Genomic DNA, 17,182 nt, shown 5'->3' with positions numbered 1-17,182 from the left:
CACCCCATCCACCCACCACCCCACTAGGAATAGAGTTCCCCTTGTCCTCACATACTACCCCACCAGCCTCCGGGTCCAACATATAATTCTCCGTAACTTCCGCCACTTCCAACGAGATCCCATCACTAAGCACATCTTTCCCTGCCCCCCCGCTCTGCTTTCCGCAGGGATCGCTCCCTACGCGACTCCCTTGTCCATTCGTTCCCCCCACACCTTCCCACCAATCTCCCTCCCGGCACTTAACCTTGTAAGCGGAACAAGTGCTACACATGCCCCTACACTTCCTCCCTCACCACCATTCAGTGCCCCAGACAGTCCTTCCAGGTGAAGCGACACTTCACCTGTGAGACGGCTGGGGTGATATACCACGTCCGGTGTTCCTGATGCAGCCTTCTATATATTGGTGATCGTTTCGCTGAACACCTACGCTCTGTCCGCCAGAGAAAGCAGGATCTCCCAGTGGACACACATTTTAATTCCACATCCAATTCCCATTCTGATATGTCTATCCACGGCCTTCTCTACTGTCAAGCTGAAGCCACACTCAGGTTAGAGGAACAACACCTTATATTCCATCTGGGTAGCCTCCAATCTGATGGCATGAACATTTACTTCTCAAACTTCCTCTAATGCCCCACCTCCCCCCTCGTACCCCATCCATTATTTATTTATATACACACATTCTTTTTCTCTCTCTCCTTTTCTCCCTCTGTCCCTCTCACTATACCCCTTGCCCATCCTCTGGGTCTTCCCCCCTCCCCCTTTCTTTTTCCCTGGGCCTCCTGTCCCATGATCCTCCAATATCCCTTTTGCCAATCAACTGTCCAGCTCTTGGCTCCATCCCTCCCCCTCCTGTCTTCTCCTATTATTTTGGATCTCCCCTTCCCCCTCCCACTTTCAAATCTCTTACTAGTTCTTCTTTCAGTTAGTCCTGACGAAGGGTCTCGGCCCAAAACATCGACTGTACCTCTTCCTATAGATGCTGCCTGGCCTGCTGCATTCACCAGCAACTTTGATGTGTGTTGCTTCTAACTATGCTAGTATCTTTCCTGTAATACAGGAAATTTCTTACCATGTTTAGCAGCCTCACTTGCAGGCCTCTGAAAATCCAAGTAAACAACATCCACTGACTCACCTTTGTCTATCCTGTCTATTATTTCCTCAAAGAACTCCAACAGATTTGTCAGGCAAGATTGCCTCTAAAAGGAATCATGCTGACTTTGGCCTGTTTTATCATGTGCCTCCAAATACCCTGAAACCTCATCCTTAATAATGGACTTGCAACATCTTCCCAACCACTCAAGTCTGGCTATCTGGCCTTTAATTTCCTTTCTCTTGCCTCTCTCCCTTCTTAAAGAGTAGATTGACATTTGCAACTTTCGGATTCACTCAAGAATCTAGGGATTTTTGAAAGATCATAACCAAATTCTCCACAATCTCTTCAGCCAGTTCTTTCAGAACCCTGGCGTATAGGCCATCTGGTCCAGATGACATCTACTTTTAAACATTTCACTTTCCCAAGCATCTTCTGCCTAGTAATAGCAACTACACTCAATTCTTCCCCATGTCACTCTTCTATTTCTGACATTCTGCATGTCTTCTACAGTAAAGACTAATACAAAATACTTATTAAGCTCGTCTGCTATTTCTTTGTCCTTCATTACTACCTCTCCAACTTCATTTTCCAGAGGTTCGAAATTCATTCTCGCCTCTCCTATACTCTTCTCACTGGTGAATACTGAAGGGAACTATTAAGTATTTCCTCTTCCTCTACCGACTCCAAGCACATTACTTCTTTTATTCCTGATCACTCCTACCTTCATGTTCTTCACATACATGGCAAAGCCTTGGGGCTTTCCTTAATCCTACTTCTCATATCCTCTTCCAAGTATCTTCTTAAGCTCCTGGCTACTTTATAACTCTCCAGAGCCTCGTTTGATCCTTGATTCTTTCATCCTCTTTACTACATGTTCCAAATCTCTTGTCCCTGCCTCAATGGGACAAACCTATCCAGAATCCCATGCAAGTGCTCCCTAACCAACCCGCACTTTTCCATTATGCATTTCCTCAAGAATATCACCTCAACTGGCTTTTCAACACTACATCTTTAGCCAAAAGAGCACAGCCATGCCTCAACTTTCTAAAGAAAATGAGGCAAGCACCTTTCTCACAACATTCTACTGGAGTAGCATCGAGAGTGTCCTGACCAGCTGCATCACTGTCTGGTACGGAACTTGAAATGCAGCAGATTGTAAGGACACATCATGTTCTCTCAGGACCCATATCAGAAACACTGCCTACTACAGTGTCTCTAGCATTGTCAAAGATCTCTCCTATCCTTCCCATAATCTTTGACCTTCTGCCATCAAGCAGAGATACCACAGCATAGGAACTGGCTGGGCAACAGCTTCTTCCCCCAGGCTGTTGGACTGCCTAACACCCTGCTGCTACCAGCACATGTGTACACCCTTGTTGGAATGCCATGCCTCCGTCCCCCCTCCCAACTCATGGACACACTTGCATCCTCCACCAGTCACTTTTCATCTTTTGTTGCTGCTCTTTCACATATTTATAGTGCTGCTTGTTTATTAAAACAGTGCCAGTAACATTATACTGTCTTACATAAACATGTAATCTTCAGGCCATGCCACTCAGGGATTTGTGCTAAAATTATTTTGTGACTGCATGTGCTGGATTGCACTAGATGTGCTGTGTGTGGCTGTAGGTACTGTGTTTTGCACCTGGTCCCAGAGGAACAATGTTTTGTTTTGCTGTATACATGTGCATGGTTGAATGGCAATAAACTTGAAGTTAAATTTGAGCATATCTGTTCCCAGTTTACAAACCCAAGTTCCCACCTAATAACATCAGAATTTGCCCTCCCCCAATTAAATACTCTACCATGCTAGCTGCCCCTATCCATTGTTCAAGGCTAGGGCCATTGTAAAGGTCAGGGAGCTGTGGTCAATGTCTCTAAAATGTTCACCCACCAACTAGGTTCATAGCCTAGCACCAGATTCAGTATGGCCTCTCCTCTGGTTGACTTGTACTGTGCCAAGAATCTTTCCTGTACACACCTAACAAATTCTGCCCCATCTAAACCTTTGGTCTAAGGAAATGCTAATCAATATTATGGAACTTGAAGTCACACACAACAACAACGGTGTAATTTTTGCACCTTTCCAAAATCTAGATCCTGATCAGTTTCTTTGTTGCTATCGGGGAGTCTATAGAAAACCCTCAATGGAGTGATTCCTCCCTTGCTCTTTCTGATTTTCACTCACACTACTCCATGCCATCTTCCCTTTATGCGGTCTTTGATTAGCAATGCCACTTCCCCACCTTTTATCTCCCTCTCTGTCCCATCATATTTCCACGTATTTACCCTTAATCTGACTTCATCATCTTGTTCCTGACATTTCTTGCATCAAATCAGACACATTTTAACCCATCCAACTGACTGCATATCCTTTGTTACAATCTCTCTACATACCACATCTAACTTTATACCAAGTGTCCCATCCACTGATCTATTATTCTGGCTCCAAATCTCCCTGCCAAAGTAGTTTAAACCCTCCACAAAAGCTCTGCCAATCCTGCCTGCAAGGATATTGGACCCCTTGAGTTCAGGTGTAATCTGTCCCTTTTGCAAAGGTCATACCTTCTCCTGAAGAAATCTTAACGGACAAATATCCTGCCCCAATTCTTCAGCCACACATTCAAGTGCCATATCATCCCTATTCTTACCTTCACTGGTGAATGGCACAGGCAGCAATTCAGAGATTACTAACCTTGAGCTCCAGCTCTTCAGCTTCCTTCCTAACTCCCTATATTTGTTCCTCAATACTTCATCCTTTTTCATACCTGGGGCCTCAGCAAAGCCAACAAATTAAAATCCTTTTACACCTCTTTACTGAATTCCCATGTTTGCTTAATTTCCAACTTTTCCACTCTGGTGTTTCCTTTGTGTGTATGAGCAAAACGTTCTGCTTACAATCTTTTAAAATTTGCCAATTACTGTCTCAGCAACTGTAGTTCGTACTGGCCTCTTTCAGTTCTATGTTTTTGTGTGATCTCGCCCATTCTTTCTCGTTGCCGATTGGTGAGCTGGGATTGGAATTTGGGCTTTGATGTTCTTGTTGCTGCTTTTGCGTGTGGGTGATCTGTTAGTTTGTGTGTGTGGTGTGGGGGGTTGGGGTTTGCCAGTTTTTGTTTCATTTTCTTTTCATGTGGGGGGAATTGATGTCTTTCTTTCAATTATTTCTATAGTTTTCTGGATTTCATGGCTTTCTGGAAAAGAAACAAATTTCAGAGTTGTATTCTGCATAAATACTTTGATAATAAAATGAACCTTTGATAGTGAGTAAGACATAGGAGCAGAATTAGGCTATTCAGCCCATCGAGTCCAGTCCACCATTCCATCATGGCTGTTTTATTATCCCTATAAATCCCATTCTCCTATCTTCTCCCCGCAGCTTTTGATGCTCTTACTAATCAACTTATACCATATGACTTGGCCTCCATGGCTATCTGTGACAACGCCACAGATTCACCACCCTCTGGCTAACGAATTTCCCCCTTATCTCTGTTCTAAAAGGACATTCTTTGATTCTGAGACTGTGCCTTCTCGTCCTAGACTTCCCCACTACAGAAAACGTCCTCTCCACATCCACTTTATCTAGGCCTTTCAATACTCAATAGGTTTTAATGAGAACTCTAAACTCCAGTGGGTACAGACCCAGAACCATCACCTTTCCTCATATCTTTGCTGTTTTATTGCTGGGATCATTCTCGTAAACGTCCTTTGGACCCTTTCCAATGCCAACACATCCTTTCATAGATAACAGGTCCAAAACACTCACCATATTCCAGAGAGAAAATTGGATGTGATCTGGAAAACTGGGTAATTGCTATCGACACGTCATAAATTTAAGCATTTGGATTAGATAGATTGTTTACCGCAAAGTGAGGTTCCAGTTTGTCTCTAACCCAGTTGGAAAAGTATGCCCTTCAAGACTTACTTAGCTATGTTAATACTAGTGTTACTAAGCCATCCTCAGTGATGCACAGAGAAGCCTATGCCATTCCTTCCATTCAGAATACATCTCACATTTCTTCCCAATACCAGTTAACAAGTCCTACTGATTCTTCAGATGAATGCGTGCAGTAACCAAATATAAAATCCATCCACCTGGATGTTTGAAAATTCCTGGGGAGCAAAGTTAAAGGTAAAAACTCCCAGCACTGTGCTACCCTCACTAGAAGACACAGCCCTGTCACACTGAGACATCAATGCTGTTGCTCTGAATCTCATGTCCAGTTGATGCTGGGTGATTAGAGTTCATAGTTAATTACATCCCTGCGCTTATGTAGTCATATTCCATGGGCAAGCTGAGTCAGTGGGAGACAGCTGGCTGTTCAGTCACAGTACGCAGATCTCAATCCTGTTTAAAGCCATCTTCTGAATTCCAACTTGCACTACTTACAGATCAGGGGTTAGGATCACTCCCTCTTTAGTTATTTCTGTAACATATGCTCACCATTTCCGATACCACCCTGCTACTATCATCAAATCACAAAATGGAAACTTTATTGACAGAATTAGTTGGTGCTGAGCAAAGCAGACCAAGCTCATATTATAGTAAATATGACAAATGACAAATCAAAAGAACTACAAATGCTTCTGAAATAAGAACAAACTGCTGGAAACACTCAAGGTCATAGAGCATCAGTAGAAAGAGTTCACACTGCAAAAGAACTCATAAAGCGAGAAAACAAGTCACGCATAAGTGAGTTACTACCGTAAAGGGATCAAAGTGAGTCCAGGGTTGTTGTAAGGATTCGTTGTGGAGGCAATCTGGTTGATTGGTTGAGGTGAGGAAGAGAGAGAATTCAAACAGGAAAGAATGAATGAAGGTTATAATGGGAGGACAATTTGAGAGAGGGTACAAAAAAGCGTAACTAATCCCACTAATGGACTGCGTAAAACCAAATTGTAAATTGTCCTGTGATGAGGCTAGGGTTAAAGCAGTGGGTTGGTTGCTGGGCGGTGTGCCTCGTTGGGCCAGAAGGGCCTATTCTACACTGTATCTCTGAATAGAGTGGACAGCTGACACTCTATTCCCCAGGGAGATGACGGCTAACAAAGAGGACATAGTTTTAAGGAGATTGGAAGAATGTATATGGGGAATGTGAGAGGAAACTTTTTGTTTTGACAGAGTGGTGGGTGCATGGAGCACACTGCTGGGATGCCAGTCAAGGCAGATACATCAGGGAAAAGTTATAGACTTTGATAAGCAGATGGATGAAAGCAAAATGGAGGGATGGGTTTGATTGATCTTGGAGTCAGCAAGAAGATTGATATAACATTGTGGCCAAGGCCCTGTACTATACTGATACGTTTCTCATATTGTACATGAACTGTGGAATAAACAGCTCAGAAATAGATTTTCTGAACTCAGACTGGCTAAATCAGCAAGTATGTCATAAGCAGCTCACCTTTCATTGATCCAACATTCAAATATTCCTTCTGTTTATTCAAGTGATCTTCCTCTGAGATATGTGCCATTTGAAGGGTCAGACTGGCTGCATCTTCATCTAAAGGCTGAAGGTGGGAATTGCACATTAAATCAAATGAACACAGACCATTTTGAAGCAGAAGTGACAATGTAAAGGCCATTTGGAAAAGTAAGATACACACAATGCTGGAGGAACAGCAGGTTGGGCAGCTATGTAAATGAATAAACAGTCGAGGTTTTGGGCTGAGACCCCTCATCAAGACTGAAAAAGAAGGAGAAGCCAGAAGAAGGTGGGGGTGGGGGTGGGGGAAGAGGAAGACAATCTAGAAGGTGATAGGTAAAGTCGGGTGGGTGGGGGAGGGAAATGAAGGAAGAAGCTGGGAAGTGATAAGTGGAAAAGAGCTGGAGGAGGAGGAGTCTGATAGGAGAGGAAGTGGATCATGGGAGAGAGGAGGGACACCAGGAGGAAGTGATAAACAGGTGAGGAGAAAAGGTAAGAGGCCAGAATGAAGACATAAAGAAGAGGGAAGGAGAAGAAGAAAAATTCCCAGAAATCAATGTTCATGCTATCAGGTTGGCAGCTACCCAGACAGAATATGAAGCGTTGCTCCTCCAACCTGAGGATAACTCGTTGTGGCAGAAGAGGAGGCCCTGGACTGACATGTTGGAATGGGAACATGGATAGAGTTTGAAAAGCTTGGCCCCAGGAAATTCCCTTTTTGCGGATGGAGTTGAGGTGCTCAACAAAGCGGTCCCCCAATCTACGTTGAGTCTCATCCGTGAAGTTGCATTGCGTACAGTAAGACAACCCTAACAAATATGAAGTGTTGCCTCACCTGCAAGGAGGAGGACATCTCTGATGTTCTAGAAAGCAAAGCCTCATCCTGGGACAGATGCAGCATAGATGTGGGAACTGAGAAAAGGGAAGAGACAGGGTGGGAAGAGGTATAGTCAAGATATCTGTGGAAATTGGTGGGTTTATAAAAGATATCAGTTTGACAGTAGAGAGATCGAGAACGGGGACAGAAGTATCAGAAATGGATGAAGTGAATTTAAGGGCAGGGTGGAAGTTGAAGGCAAAGTTGATGAAACTGATGAACATGGATGCATGAAGCAGCACCAATGCAGTCATCAATGTAGCACAGAGAAAGTTGGGGAACACCTGGGGAGCATTTGGAGGTATATGGTTAGAAGAGCTTGAGAGGGCAATGGGCAAAACACAGGCAATGGATGTGGCATCTTGGTCAGCATATGTGTTGGGCTTTATGACTATGTAAACAAAACTACATTGAAGTATACAATGGTAAACAAGGAACAGACTTAAAGGTAGTGTGCTCTCAGTAAAGTTACTAACTCACAACTCCAGCTGATTAGCAATGCTACTTCCCCACCTCTTATATCTCCTTACCCAGTCCTTTTGAAAAATATAAACCATGAAACATTCGGTAGCCATGCCTGCCATTGTGACATCTAAGTCACTGTAATGGCCATACGTCATGACCTGTGCTCCAAGTTCCTAATACTTCTCGAACTAAATAGACATATTTCAACCCATCCATCTGACTGCAATTATGCCCTTGCTTCCTTGCTTATAGTCTCTCTATACGCCACATCTAATTTACACCAACTAATCCATCCTCTGATCTATCACTCTGGTTCCCATTCCTCCACCAAACTAGTTTGAACCCTCCCCAATAGTTCTAGCAAAACTGCCCATAAGGATATCGGTATCATTTGAGGTCAGATGTAATCCATCCCTTTTGTATGGGTCATATCTTACCCAGAGGAAAGCTTAAGCTGAAACCCTGACCCCTGCATTCATCTGCCAAATCATCCTATTCCTAACATCACTGGTGTGTGGCACAGAGATTACCACCCTGAGGTCCTGCTTTTCTGCTTCCTACCAAGCTCTCTCCATTCTCTATGGAGGACCTCATCCCTCTTCCTACTCATGTCATTAGTACTAATATGTACCCTCTCCCATAAGAATGTTCTGGCACTGACTGAGACGTCCCTGACCCTGGTACTTGGAGACAAAATATCATATGTGAGTCCATTTCATGTCTACGCCATCTCCTGTCCGTTCCTTGAATGAGTGACCCCTGTCACAACCACTCTGCTCTCTGATTCAATTCTGAACCACAGAGTCAGACTCAGTGCCAGAAATTTGGTCACTGTGGCTTTCTCCTGGTCAGTCATCCCCACCCAACAATATCCTCACTATTGAGAGGGACGGACACAGCAACAATATCCCCTCTATTCAAGGACACAGCCACAGCAACAAAATCCTCACTATTGAGGGGAACAGCCACAGCAATAATATCCTCGCTATTGAGGGAGACAGTCACAGCAACAATATCCTCACCATTGAGGGAGACAGCCACACCAATAATATCCTCGCTATTGACAGAGACAGCCACAGCAACAATATCTTCACTATTGAGGGGAACAGCCACAGCACTATTGAGTACTCTGCACTATCTGCATATTCATCTCCTCCTTCCTGACAGTCACACAGCTACCTGCCTCCTTCAAATTAGAAGTGACTACCTCCCTGTAGCTCCTATCTATCACCTCCTCATTCTCCCATGTGAGCCAAAGGTCATACAGCTGCAGCTGGATGCACTTCATTCCAGATCTCCCACACAAAAACATAGAAAACCTACAGCACAATACAGGCCCTTCAGCCCACAATGCTGTGCCGAGCATGTACTTACCTTAGAAATTACTAGGCTTACCCATAGCCCTCTATTTTTCTGAGCTCCATGTACCTATCCAGGAGTCTCTTAAAAGACCCTATCGTATCCACCTCCACCACCGCTGCTGGCAGCCCATTCCACGCACTCACCACTCTTTGTAAAAAACCTACCCCTGACATCTCCTCTGTACCTGCTTCCAAGCACCTTAAAACTGTGCCCTCTCACGCTAGCCATTTCAGCCCTGGGAAAAAGCCTATGACTATCCACACGATCAGTGCCTCTCATCATCTTATACACCTCTTATCAGGTCACCTTTCATTCTCCGTCGCTCCAAGGAGAAAAGGCCGAGTTCACTCAACCTATTCTCATAAAGCATGCTCCGCAATCCAGGCAACATCTTTGTAAATTTCTTCTGCACCCTTTCTATGGTTTCTGCATCCTTCTTGTAGTGAGGTGACCAGAGTGAGCACAGTACTCAAAGTGGGGTCTGACCAGGGTCCTATATAGCTGTAACATTACCTCTCAGCTCCTAAACTCAATTCCATGGTTGACGAACGAGAATGCACCGTATGCCTTCTTAAGCACATCTTGCATGAGAAGCACACCACTGACCTGGGATCCATTCTCATTTCTCTAGCTGGACACTAATAAACAAAGAAAGTGAAACTTGATAGAAACCTCACCCTAGACTCCGCCTCTACATGCCAATGACTGCTGTCAAAACCTCTACCTGCCCCACTCTAACCCTGTCCCAGTTGAACAAAGGCCACTCCATTTAAATCCAGCTTCTTTTTGTGGCCCTTGACAAATGCCTATTAATCCAAACAATTTCAATCTCTACAGAACTCCTGATAGGCTTGGTTCACTTTTTTAATCTGCCACTGAAACTGCACAAGCAATTGTCTTTGCAATCTTAGTCTCCACATAAAATCCTGTCAGGTTCTGCTCACTTTTTAAAAATCTGGCACTCAAACTGCACAGACAACTGTCTCTACGATCTCAGTCTCTGACGAGTGCCCTAACAAGCCCCACTCTCTTTTTTAAATCAAGCAAGCTGTTTTACCCTAGATAGGTGCTTCAAGGACGATGAGGAGAAGATGGCGGCGCAACGCAGCGTGCAGCGGCCACTCCGGTGATGAATATCTGTTATCTGTCAAGTAGGGTGCCGTGCACAATCCTGACTTGATGGAGACAGACATGAGAGCGCGGAGGAACATCTGGTGAAACTTCTGAAATGCCTGTTTCGCTGCCGCTGCTACTATGTGATCCTGAATCTTGGGAGGGGAAAGCCCCAAGTCCTCGGCTTTGCTTGTTGCTCAGCAGTGCTCAGTGTTGGAGGGCTGGTCGGAAGCTCGGAATTTTCGGACAGACTCAGAGTTGGCTGTGGTCAGGTGCTTCCGGGGTACTGCATCGACAAGTTTGCAGCGCTGGAGGTTTATGGCAGGGAGAGTTTCTCCCTTCTACCGTCTGAGTGAGATGATGATCTATCGGGACCTTGAGACTTTTTTTTTTACCATGCTCATGGTCTGTTCTTTATCAAATTACAGTATTGCTTTGCACTGTTGTAACTATATGTTATAATTATGTGGTTTTTGTCAGTTTTAGTCTTGGTCTGTCCTGTGTTTCTATGATATCATACTGGAGGAACATTGTATCATTTCTTAATGCATACATTTCTAAATGACAATAAACGAGGACTGAGTGTCCTCATAATCTTAAAAAAAAAATGCTGTTGCAGCAGTACCTGTCCAAGCAAATGGAGAGCAATCCATCACACTCCTGGCTGTGGCCAATGGATGGCTTTGGGTAATCATTATTCAAAACCACTCTATCAGAGACCCACATTTGTAGCTATAGTATATATACAGCTTATACTCTTAAGTTTCTAGTTGGTGGTGATCCTGGGAGGATGGATGCCATTGGTTGTCTTAACCAGGGTGGTAGTGGGAATGGGCTCCCACTACCTATAAAGTACTCCCAATGGCTTCCATCTCAAATTAGCCTCTGAATACCAATTCCAACTCCTGGCTTTCATGTGATGGAACTGTTTACACTGAAGGGGCGAAGGTGAGTCACTGGCTTCTTAAACCCAGTTGCTTCGGGCAGGTGGGGTTTGTTAGCCTGGGAAGGAAGCACACCTAGGAGAAGGAAAACTCTGATTTAAAATCTCTGCTGCCTTGCAGCTATACCTACATGGGAAAGGCTTCGGGAGTAAACCCCGAGGAAGAAATCTGGAGTCAGAGCCCTTAAGACAGTCTGATGTTGATTCAATGTCATTCTGGCAGCTCCTGCAGTCCAGCCATCATCAAAATGTTATGCCTGGCATCCCTTTTGACATCAGCATCTGGACGAAGAGGGGGATCGTGACGCATGGTCTTCATACACCTCCTGCCCAGGATTTGATGACGTAATTCTCCACAACCAACTCAAGAATTGGGGCAATGGGCAAGTGGCAACAGTGGCAGGCATAAATGGTGTTGGGAGCCACTAGTCATGAACCTGCACTCAGGCAGCCAAGGCAAAATGGACAGTCTCATCCCATGAGGCAAGGGCAGTGCTCAGCAGCCACCTTGGTGATGAAGCAGCCCTCTTCAGGGACTGCTCTGTTCCCCCCTCACGGGAAAGGGTCTGGAAAAGGTGACCTAAAGAAAGCTTGCCTCACCCTATCCTACCGCAGCTGACTGGACATCTATTCTGTGGTCGAACTACCTCAAAACCCACAAAAGGAAGGAGAACCACCACAGGCTGAGCAAAGTCTGTGATGGAGCCTGGAATGTCAGGACACTCATGGACAAGAAGACCAGTAACAGACCTGAAAGGCGAACTGCACTTGTAGGACACATGCTTTAGAAGTACAACGTTGACATTGCAGCAGTCAGTGAGGCACGCCTGGCCAAGACTGGTGAAATCACAGAAGTAGGGGCTGGCTATGTTGTTCTGGAATGCCAAGGGAAAGGATGAAGCTAGAGAAGCCGGAGTTGGCTTTGCCAGCTGGACCATAATCGTCAGGAACCTGAAGTCCCTCCCTAGAGGCATCAACGATCACCTCATAGTAATAAGGGTGCCTCTGAAAGCCAAGACTCATCTGACCCAGATCAGTGCCTACACCTCTGAACAGAAGGAACCATTCTACCAGGAACTCGCCCAGCTACTACGCTCTGTCCCCAAAGACAAGATCCCGCTACTTGGCAACTTTAATGCCCGAGTAGGCAGTGACCATCGTTCTCGGCCAGAAGTCATTGGCAAGCACGGCCTTGGAAAGGAGAATTCAAATGGGCAGCTACTACTCACCTTCTGCGCAGAAGATGGGCTGACAATCACCAACACTTTCTTTCAGCTTCCGGACATCCACAGGGTAACCTGGTTACACCTGGGCTCCAAGAGCCGGCACCTGATTGACTATGTGATCACAAGGCACCAGGACATCAGGGATGTGATCATCACCACAGCAATGAGGGGTGCAGACTGCTGGACTGACCACATCCTGCTGAGAAGTCGTCATTTCAGATTGCCAGGACGCACAGGCGAAGCGTAAGGTGACCCCAGCATCAAAGAAGAACTGATCAGCAAACTGAAGGAACATCTTGAACAACTGCCTGAGGAAGCAGACCCAGAAACAGCATGGGCTGCCTTCAGAGACACCCTGTACAGAGCATCAGGTCTATGCTGACCAGAACAACACAAAGAAGTTTTTTGATGATCTAAAGGCAGTGTACTGAAATTGATGTTCCTCTAACATCATGGTACCAGCCCGCTCCTCGGATGGAGCATTCCTCACTGACAAAGGTGACATTGTCCAACGCTGGGTAAACCATTTCAACTAGCTGCTGAACAGGCCATAAATTATTATCCCAGCTGAAAGAATTCGGTTTAATTTACATAAAACCCAAACTTTAAATTTTAATTATGAACCGCAAGAAAACATTTACAGAATGAGTAAATTCAAACAGAAAGGTAATATTATTAAATACCTTGGAGTGCAAATACCTGAAGACTTGTCTACTATCTACGAACATAATTATATTCCCATAACAGCTGATATTAAGGCAGACTTAAATAGATGGTCATTGCTGCCAATGAATATGTATAATCGAATAGAAGCCATAAAGATGAATGTGTTACCTAGATTGCTCTTACTTTTTCAATCATTGCCTGTTGAAGTACCTTTTAAGCAATTTAATGAATGCAAAAGAATGATTTCAACATTTATTTGGGGAAAACAGAAACCAAGAATTAGATTTCAGACATTACAGCTGCCGAAGGATAAAGGAGGATTTGCTGTGCCTTGCTTTGAAGACTATTATAGAGCAGCACAGCTGCGCAGTTTGGTCTGTTGGTGTGACCCTAATTGTGAGGCAAAGTGGAAGGATTTAGAACAAAGTCTAATAAATATCCCTCTCCAATCTTTACTGGGGGATAAAACATCTGGTATAAAGAATTTAAAGACCCACAATTTGAAAGAAATGTAAGAATACTGCGTTGGGTGGCACGACACAGAATTCCTTCCAGCACAATTGGATGGTAGATTTACACATTGGACAAGTAAGGGAATCACCTCATACTGTACAATATCCTCCATTAAGGGCTTGGAGTCCTTTCAACAACTCACAGAAACGTATCACTTAGAGAAACAAGACTTCTTTAGATATCTTCAGTTAAGACAATATTTTAATAATCATATTAAAACTATTGGAGAGAAAGGGTTAAGACTGATTAATATATTCATTGATGTGTATAAAGGTAATATTAAAAAGAAACTGATAACCAGGATTCACTCGATTTTACAATCTATCTCTCCACAATGTATGTTAAACCGAAATGGGAGAAAGAAGCCAACATAAAATTGACAGAAGATGATTGGTTAAACATATGCAGAACACATTTGACTACCTCAAGCTCAGGTCTGTGGAGGGAATCCACCTGAAAGAATACCTGAAGATTTTTTATAACGCTAAAAATAAACTTACAAAGTAACAGACCTGAACAAGGTCAATGTTGGAGAATGTGTGATAATCCGTTGGCTGATCATTTTCATATTTTCTGGGAGTGTCCAAAGATTTTGTCTTATTGGTTAGATGTGGTAACAGAGATAAGGTCAATAATCAGCCCAGAGATTAATTTTGACTTTAACGTTATTTATTTGGGTAATGTACCAAACGGGCTGAAAAAACATGAAAGATATTTGTTACTACTAGCAGCCAGTAAGAAAGCAATTACCAAGAAATGGCTAAGCAAAGAGCCTCCTACAGTCCTGGAATGGATAGAAATAGTTCAAGAAATTTATGTTATGGAACGATTGACTTTCTCTCTGAGACATGCTACTACAAAAATTTGAAAAATACTGGGAAAATTGGACATTTTATTTGAGCCTGAAATGACTTCTTCACTGTACATTTATTTGGATTGAAGAACTTTGTTTTATTTCTTGTTATGAGGTAACCTGCAGAATGGACTTTAGAGTTATGAATCTTAAAGTTCCCTGAGACTTTGAAGGACAGTTATGGACATAAGAGTTTGGTTAACCTTGATACAGCAATGTAACCCATTTCACTATTCATTTTTTCTATTATAAGATACGGATTTTACTTCACCTATGATGACCCTGTCTGTCTGTCTGTTTTTATCCTGTTTGTTCTGTTATTGGCAAAACAATAAAAATAAAGTTTTTAAAAAAAAGTCTTCATAAGTCATAAGTGACAGGTTTAATGTGAGGGTGGAATGTTTAAAGGAAATTTGAGGAGCAATTTTTTCACACAGAGATTTGTTGAAATCAGGAACATATGGCATGAGGAGATAAATGGTGAAGGCAAATACTCTCACGATATTGAAAAGCATCTTGGCAAGCATTAAGGCATAGAAGGCTATAGATGTAATGGAGGTGACTGGGATCAGTGTAGATCAGGAGTTCCCAACCCTTTTTTATGCCTTGGACCCTACCATTAGAGAGGTTGACCACAGGTTGGAAACCCCGGTCCAGATGGATGTAATGGTCACTTGGACGTGGTGGGCTGAAGGTTCTGTTTCCGTGATTGACAACTCTATGACCTCATTTCAAGCTAAAACAATGCAGCTAAGTTTTGGATGATATATTTTATGCAAGTTACTTCTGTTGCTGCAGCACACAGCTGATTTAATTGTTGATTAAAGAAAGAACATTCCAAGCAAGAAGACCAACAATGGTTTACGCTGAATTAAATTTGTGTTGACTTCCTGTGATGTCTCAGCTGGTAAATTCTAAATTCAAACATGTGATAGCAGAAGATAAAACTGCAACTATTGTTTTTTATGTAGAATACCAGCAATTTAGAAAAGCAGAGTATACTAAGAAATTGTATGTTTTCTTAGTAATAATCTTGAGCTTGAACAAGGTTGCAAAAGAACTCCAGGGCCTTAGATCAGCCTCGGCTTTTCTAAGTTGCTGTTATTCCACAGAAAAAAATCATAAATTCTTTTAATCAGTCCCCAAGAATATCTACTGTAGTACAAATAATTTCAACCAACCATTCAGTCACATGGTAAGCACCAGTTATTGCAATCTCTCAATCCAGGTGCATCTTATAACAGTACATCTTATAAAAGCAGCTTAAATTGTCATAACATCAATTAATGAAAACACTAAAATCTGACTCATAAAAGTCAGGGCAGCCCAGCCAAATAGTCAGGCATCCATTTCCTTATCAAACATAGGTTCTTTTTCAAAGCTGAGACAGAAATAGTTAAAACTGCTAGATATAATGGCGTACAGCTATTAGAAATAACGCCCTTACTTACTGCTTACAGTAAGATAGCAGAAAATCCAAGGTACTGCCAACTGAAAGACTTAAGGGTCTTTTACAATCTGGATTGTTATTCTGGTCCAGCTGGCAGTAAAATGATATTCTGCTACAATAGTTTCATATAATGGTTACAGACTTTTGTAATTTATAGTGAAATGAGATTTAGTGCTAAAAGCATAAGAATGGTTAGATAAGAGAACCACTGACTGCTGTTCTGTCTATGCATTTATGCCATCAGTGAAACTATTAAAAATTCACATAACTTTATAAGTTCTATCTGTCAAATGAACATTTTAGTACATTGAAAATACTTACTTCTGTTGAAGAGAGGTGTTTATCCCCATTGTCACTTCCAATCCCAGAATCAAAATCGTGTTTTTTGTCAGGATATATATCTTCAATGCTTTATAAACAAGGAAAAGGAAATCCAAAATGTTAAAACTGAAGCTGTTGCTAACATCACATTGCACCATCAAGACCACTACTCCTGCAGAAAAAAAAAATCAGTACCGTCTCTCTGAAACTATCAGTATAATGAGTGCAGAGTTAGCAATTCCCTGTGAACTTACTTCATTATCCAAAAAAAGCCCTCTTTCTGGCACAGATTCAGTTGGAACTCAATACTCATTTCACTAATACACAGTGGGAATAGCCAATTGTCAATTTACCATTTAAGTAACTGTCCTGCTTCTACCCCTATCACCTAATTATTTTTATGGAAATTCTGGGTCAAGGTGAGGAATAATGCTATCTACATTCATATTTTGATCTTTCTCTCTCCGGAACAGCACTGACAAAACTTTCTCAAAGCTACCACGGTTCTTCAGTCCCACTTTTTCCTTCACTGCACATAGTGACAAGTTGTTTCCTTGTTTTCAGACATTGAAGATCACAAATTTCAGCAGCTCTTGAATCCCCAATCTTTCCAGACTTTCTCTCATCCATCTTCCCTGACCAAACTCCAACTCCTGCATCACTTTCACTATCCGTTCTGATCTTCCATTCTCGGACCCTGAACAATTAGTGCTCAGCAAAGGCCTAATTCTCACCAACCCCACCCCCTTCACCATACCTGCTAAATTCTCTGCTGGGCATGACACTGAGTTCTGGTTTCATCAACACAGACTACAGACCCTTTCTCCAGCATCTGAAAAGAGCTGATCCTCCGGGACTTCTGACCCGGCCTTCT

General features: G+C 43.0%; 1 protein-coding gene across 8 annotated transcripts in view; it reads right to left on the bottom strand.

Annotated features, from left to right (window-relative positions):
• The window catches only part of LOC134348231 (leucine-rich repeat and calponin homology domain-containing protein 1-like), a 431,827-nt gene that overhangs the window by 157,615 nt on the left and 257,030 nt on the right, over window positions 1–17,182 (bottom strand). For all 8 annotated transcript variants that reach the window (XM_063051296.1, XM_063051301.1, XM_063051300.1 and 5 more), the window contains exons 7-8: window positions 16,309–16,396; window positions 6,499–6,604 (exon numbers count right to left, since the gene is read on the bottom strand). In XM_063051296.1, coding sequence (XP_062907366.1) covers window positions 6,499–6,604; window positions 16,309–16,396 — 194 coding nt within the window. The remainder of the gene's footprint in view (window positions 1–6,498; window positions 6,605–16,308; window positions 16,397–17,182) is intronic.

This window comes from Mobula hypostoma, chromosome 6 (assembly GCF_963921235.1).
Source record: "Mobula hypostoma chromosome 6, sMobHyp1.1, whole genome shotgun sequence".
Classification (NCBI taxonomy): Eukaryota; Metazoa; Chordata; class Chondrichthyes; order Myliobatiformes; family Myliobatidae; genus Mobula; species Mobula hypostoma.
Note: the sequence above shows the minus strand (reverse complement) of the source record. Positions and strands in the feature narration are given on the sequence as shown.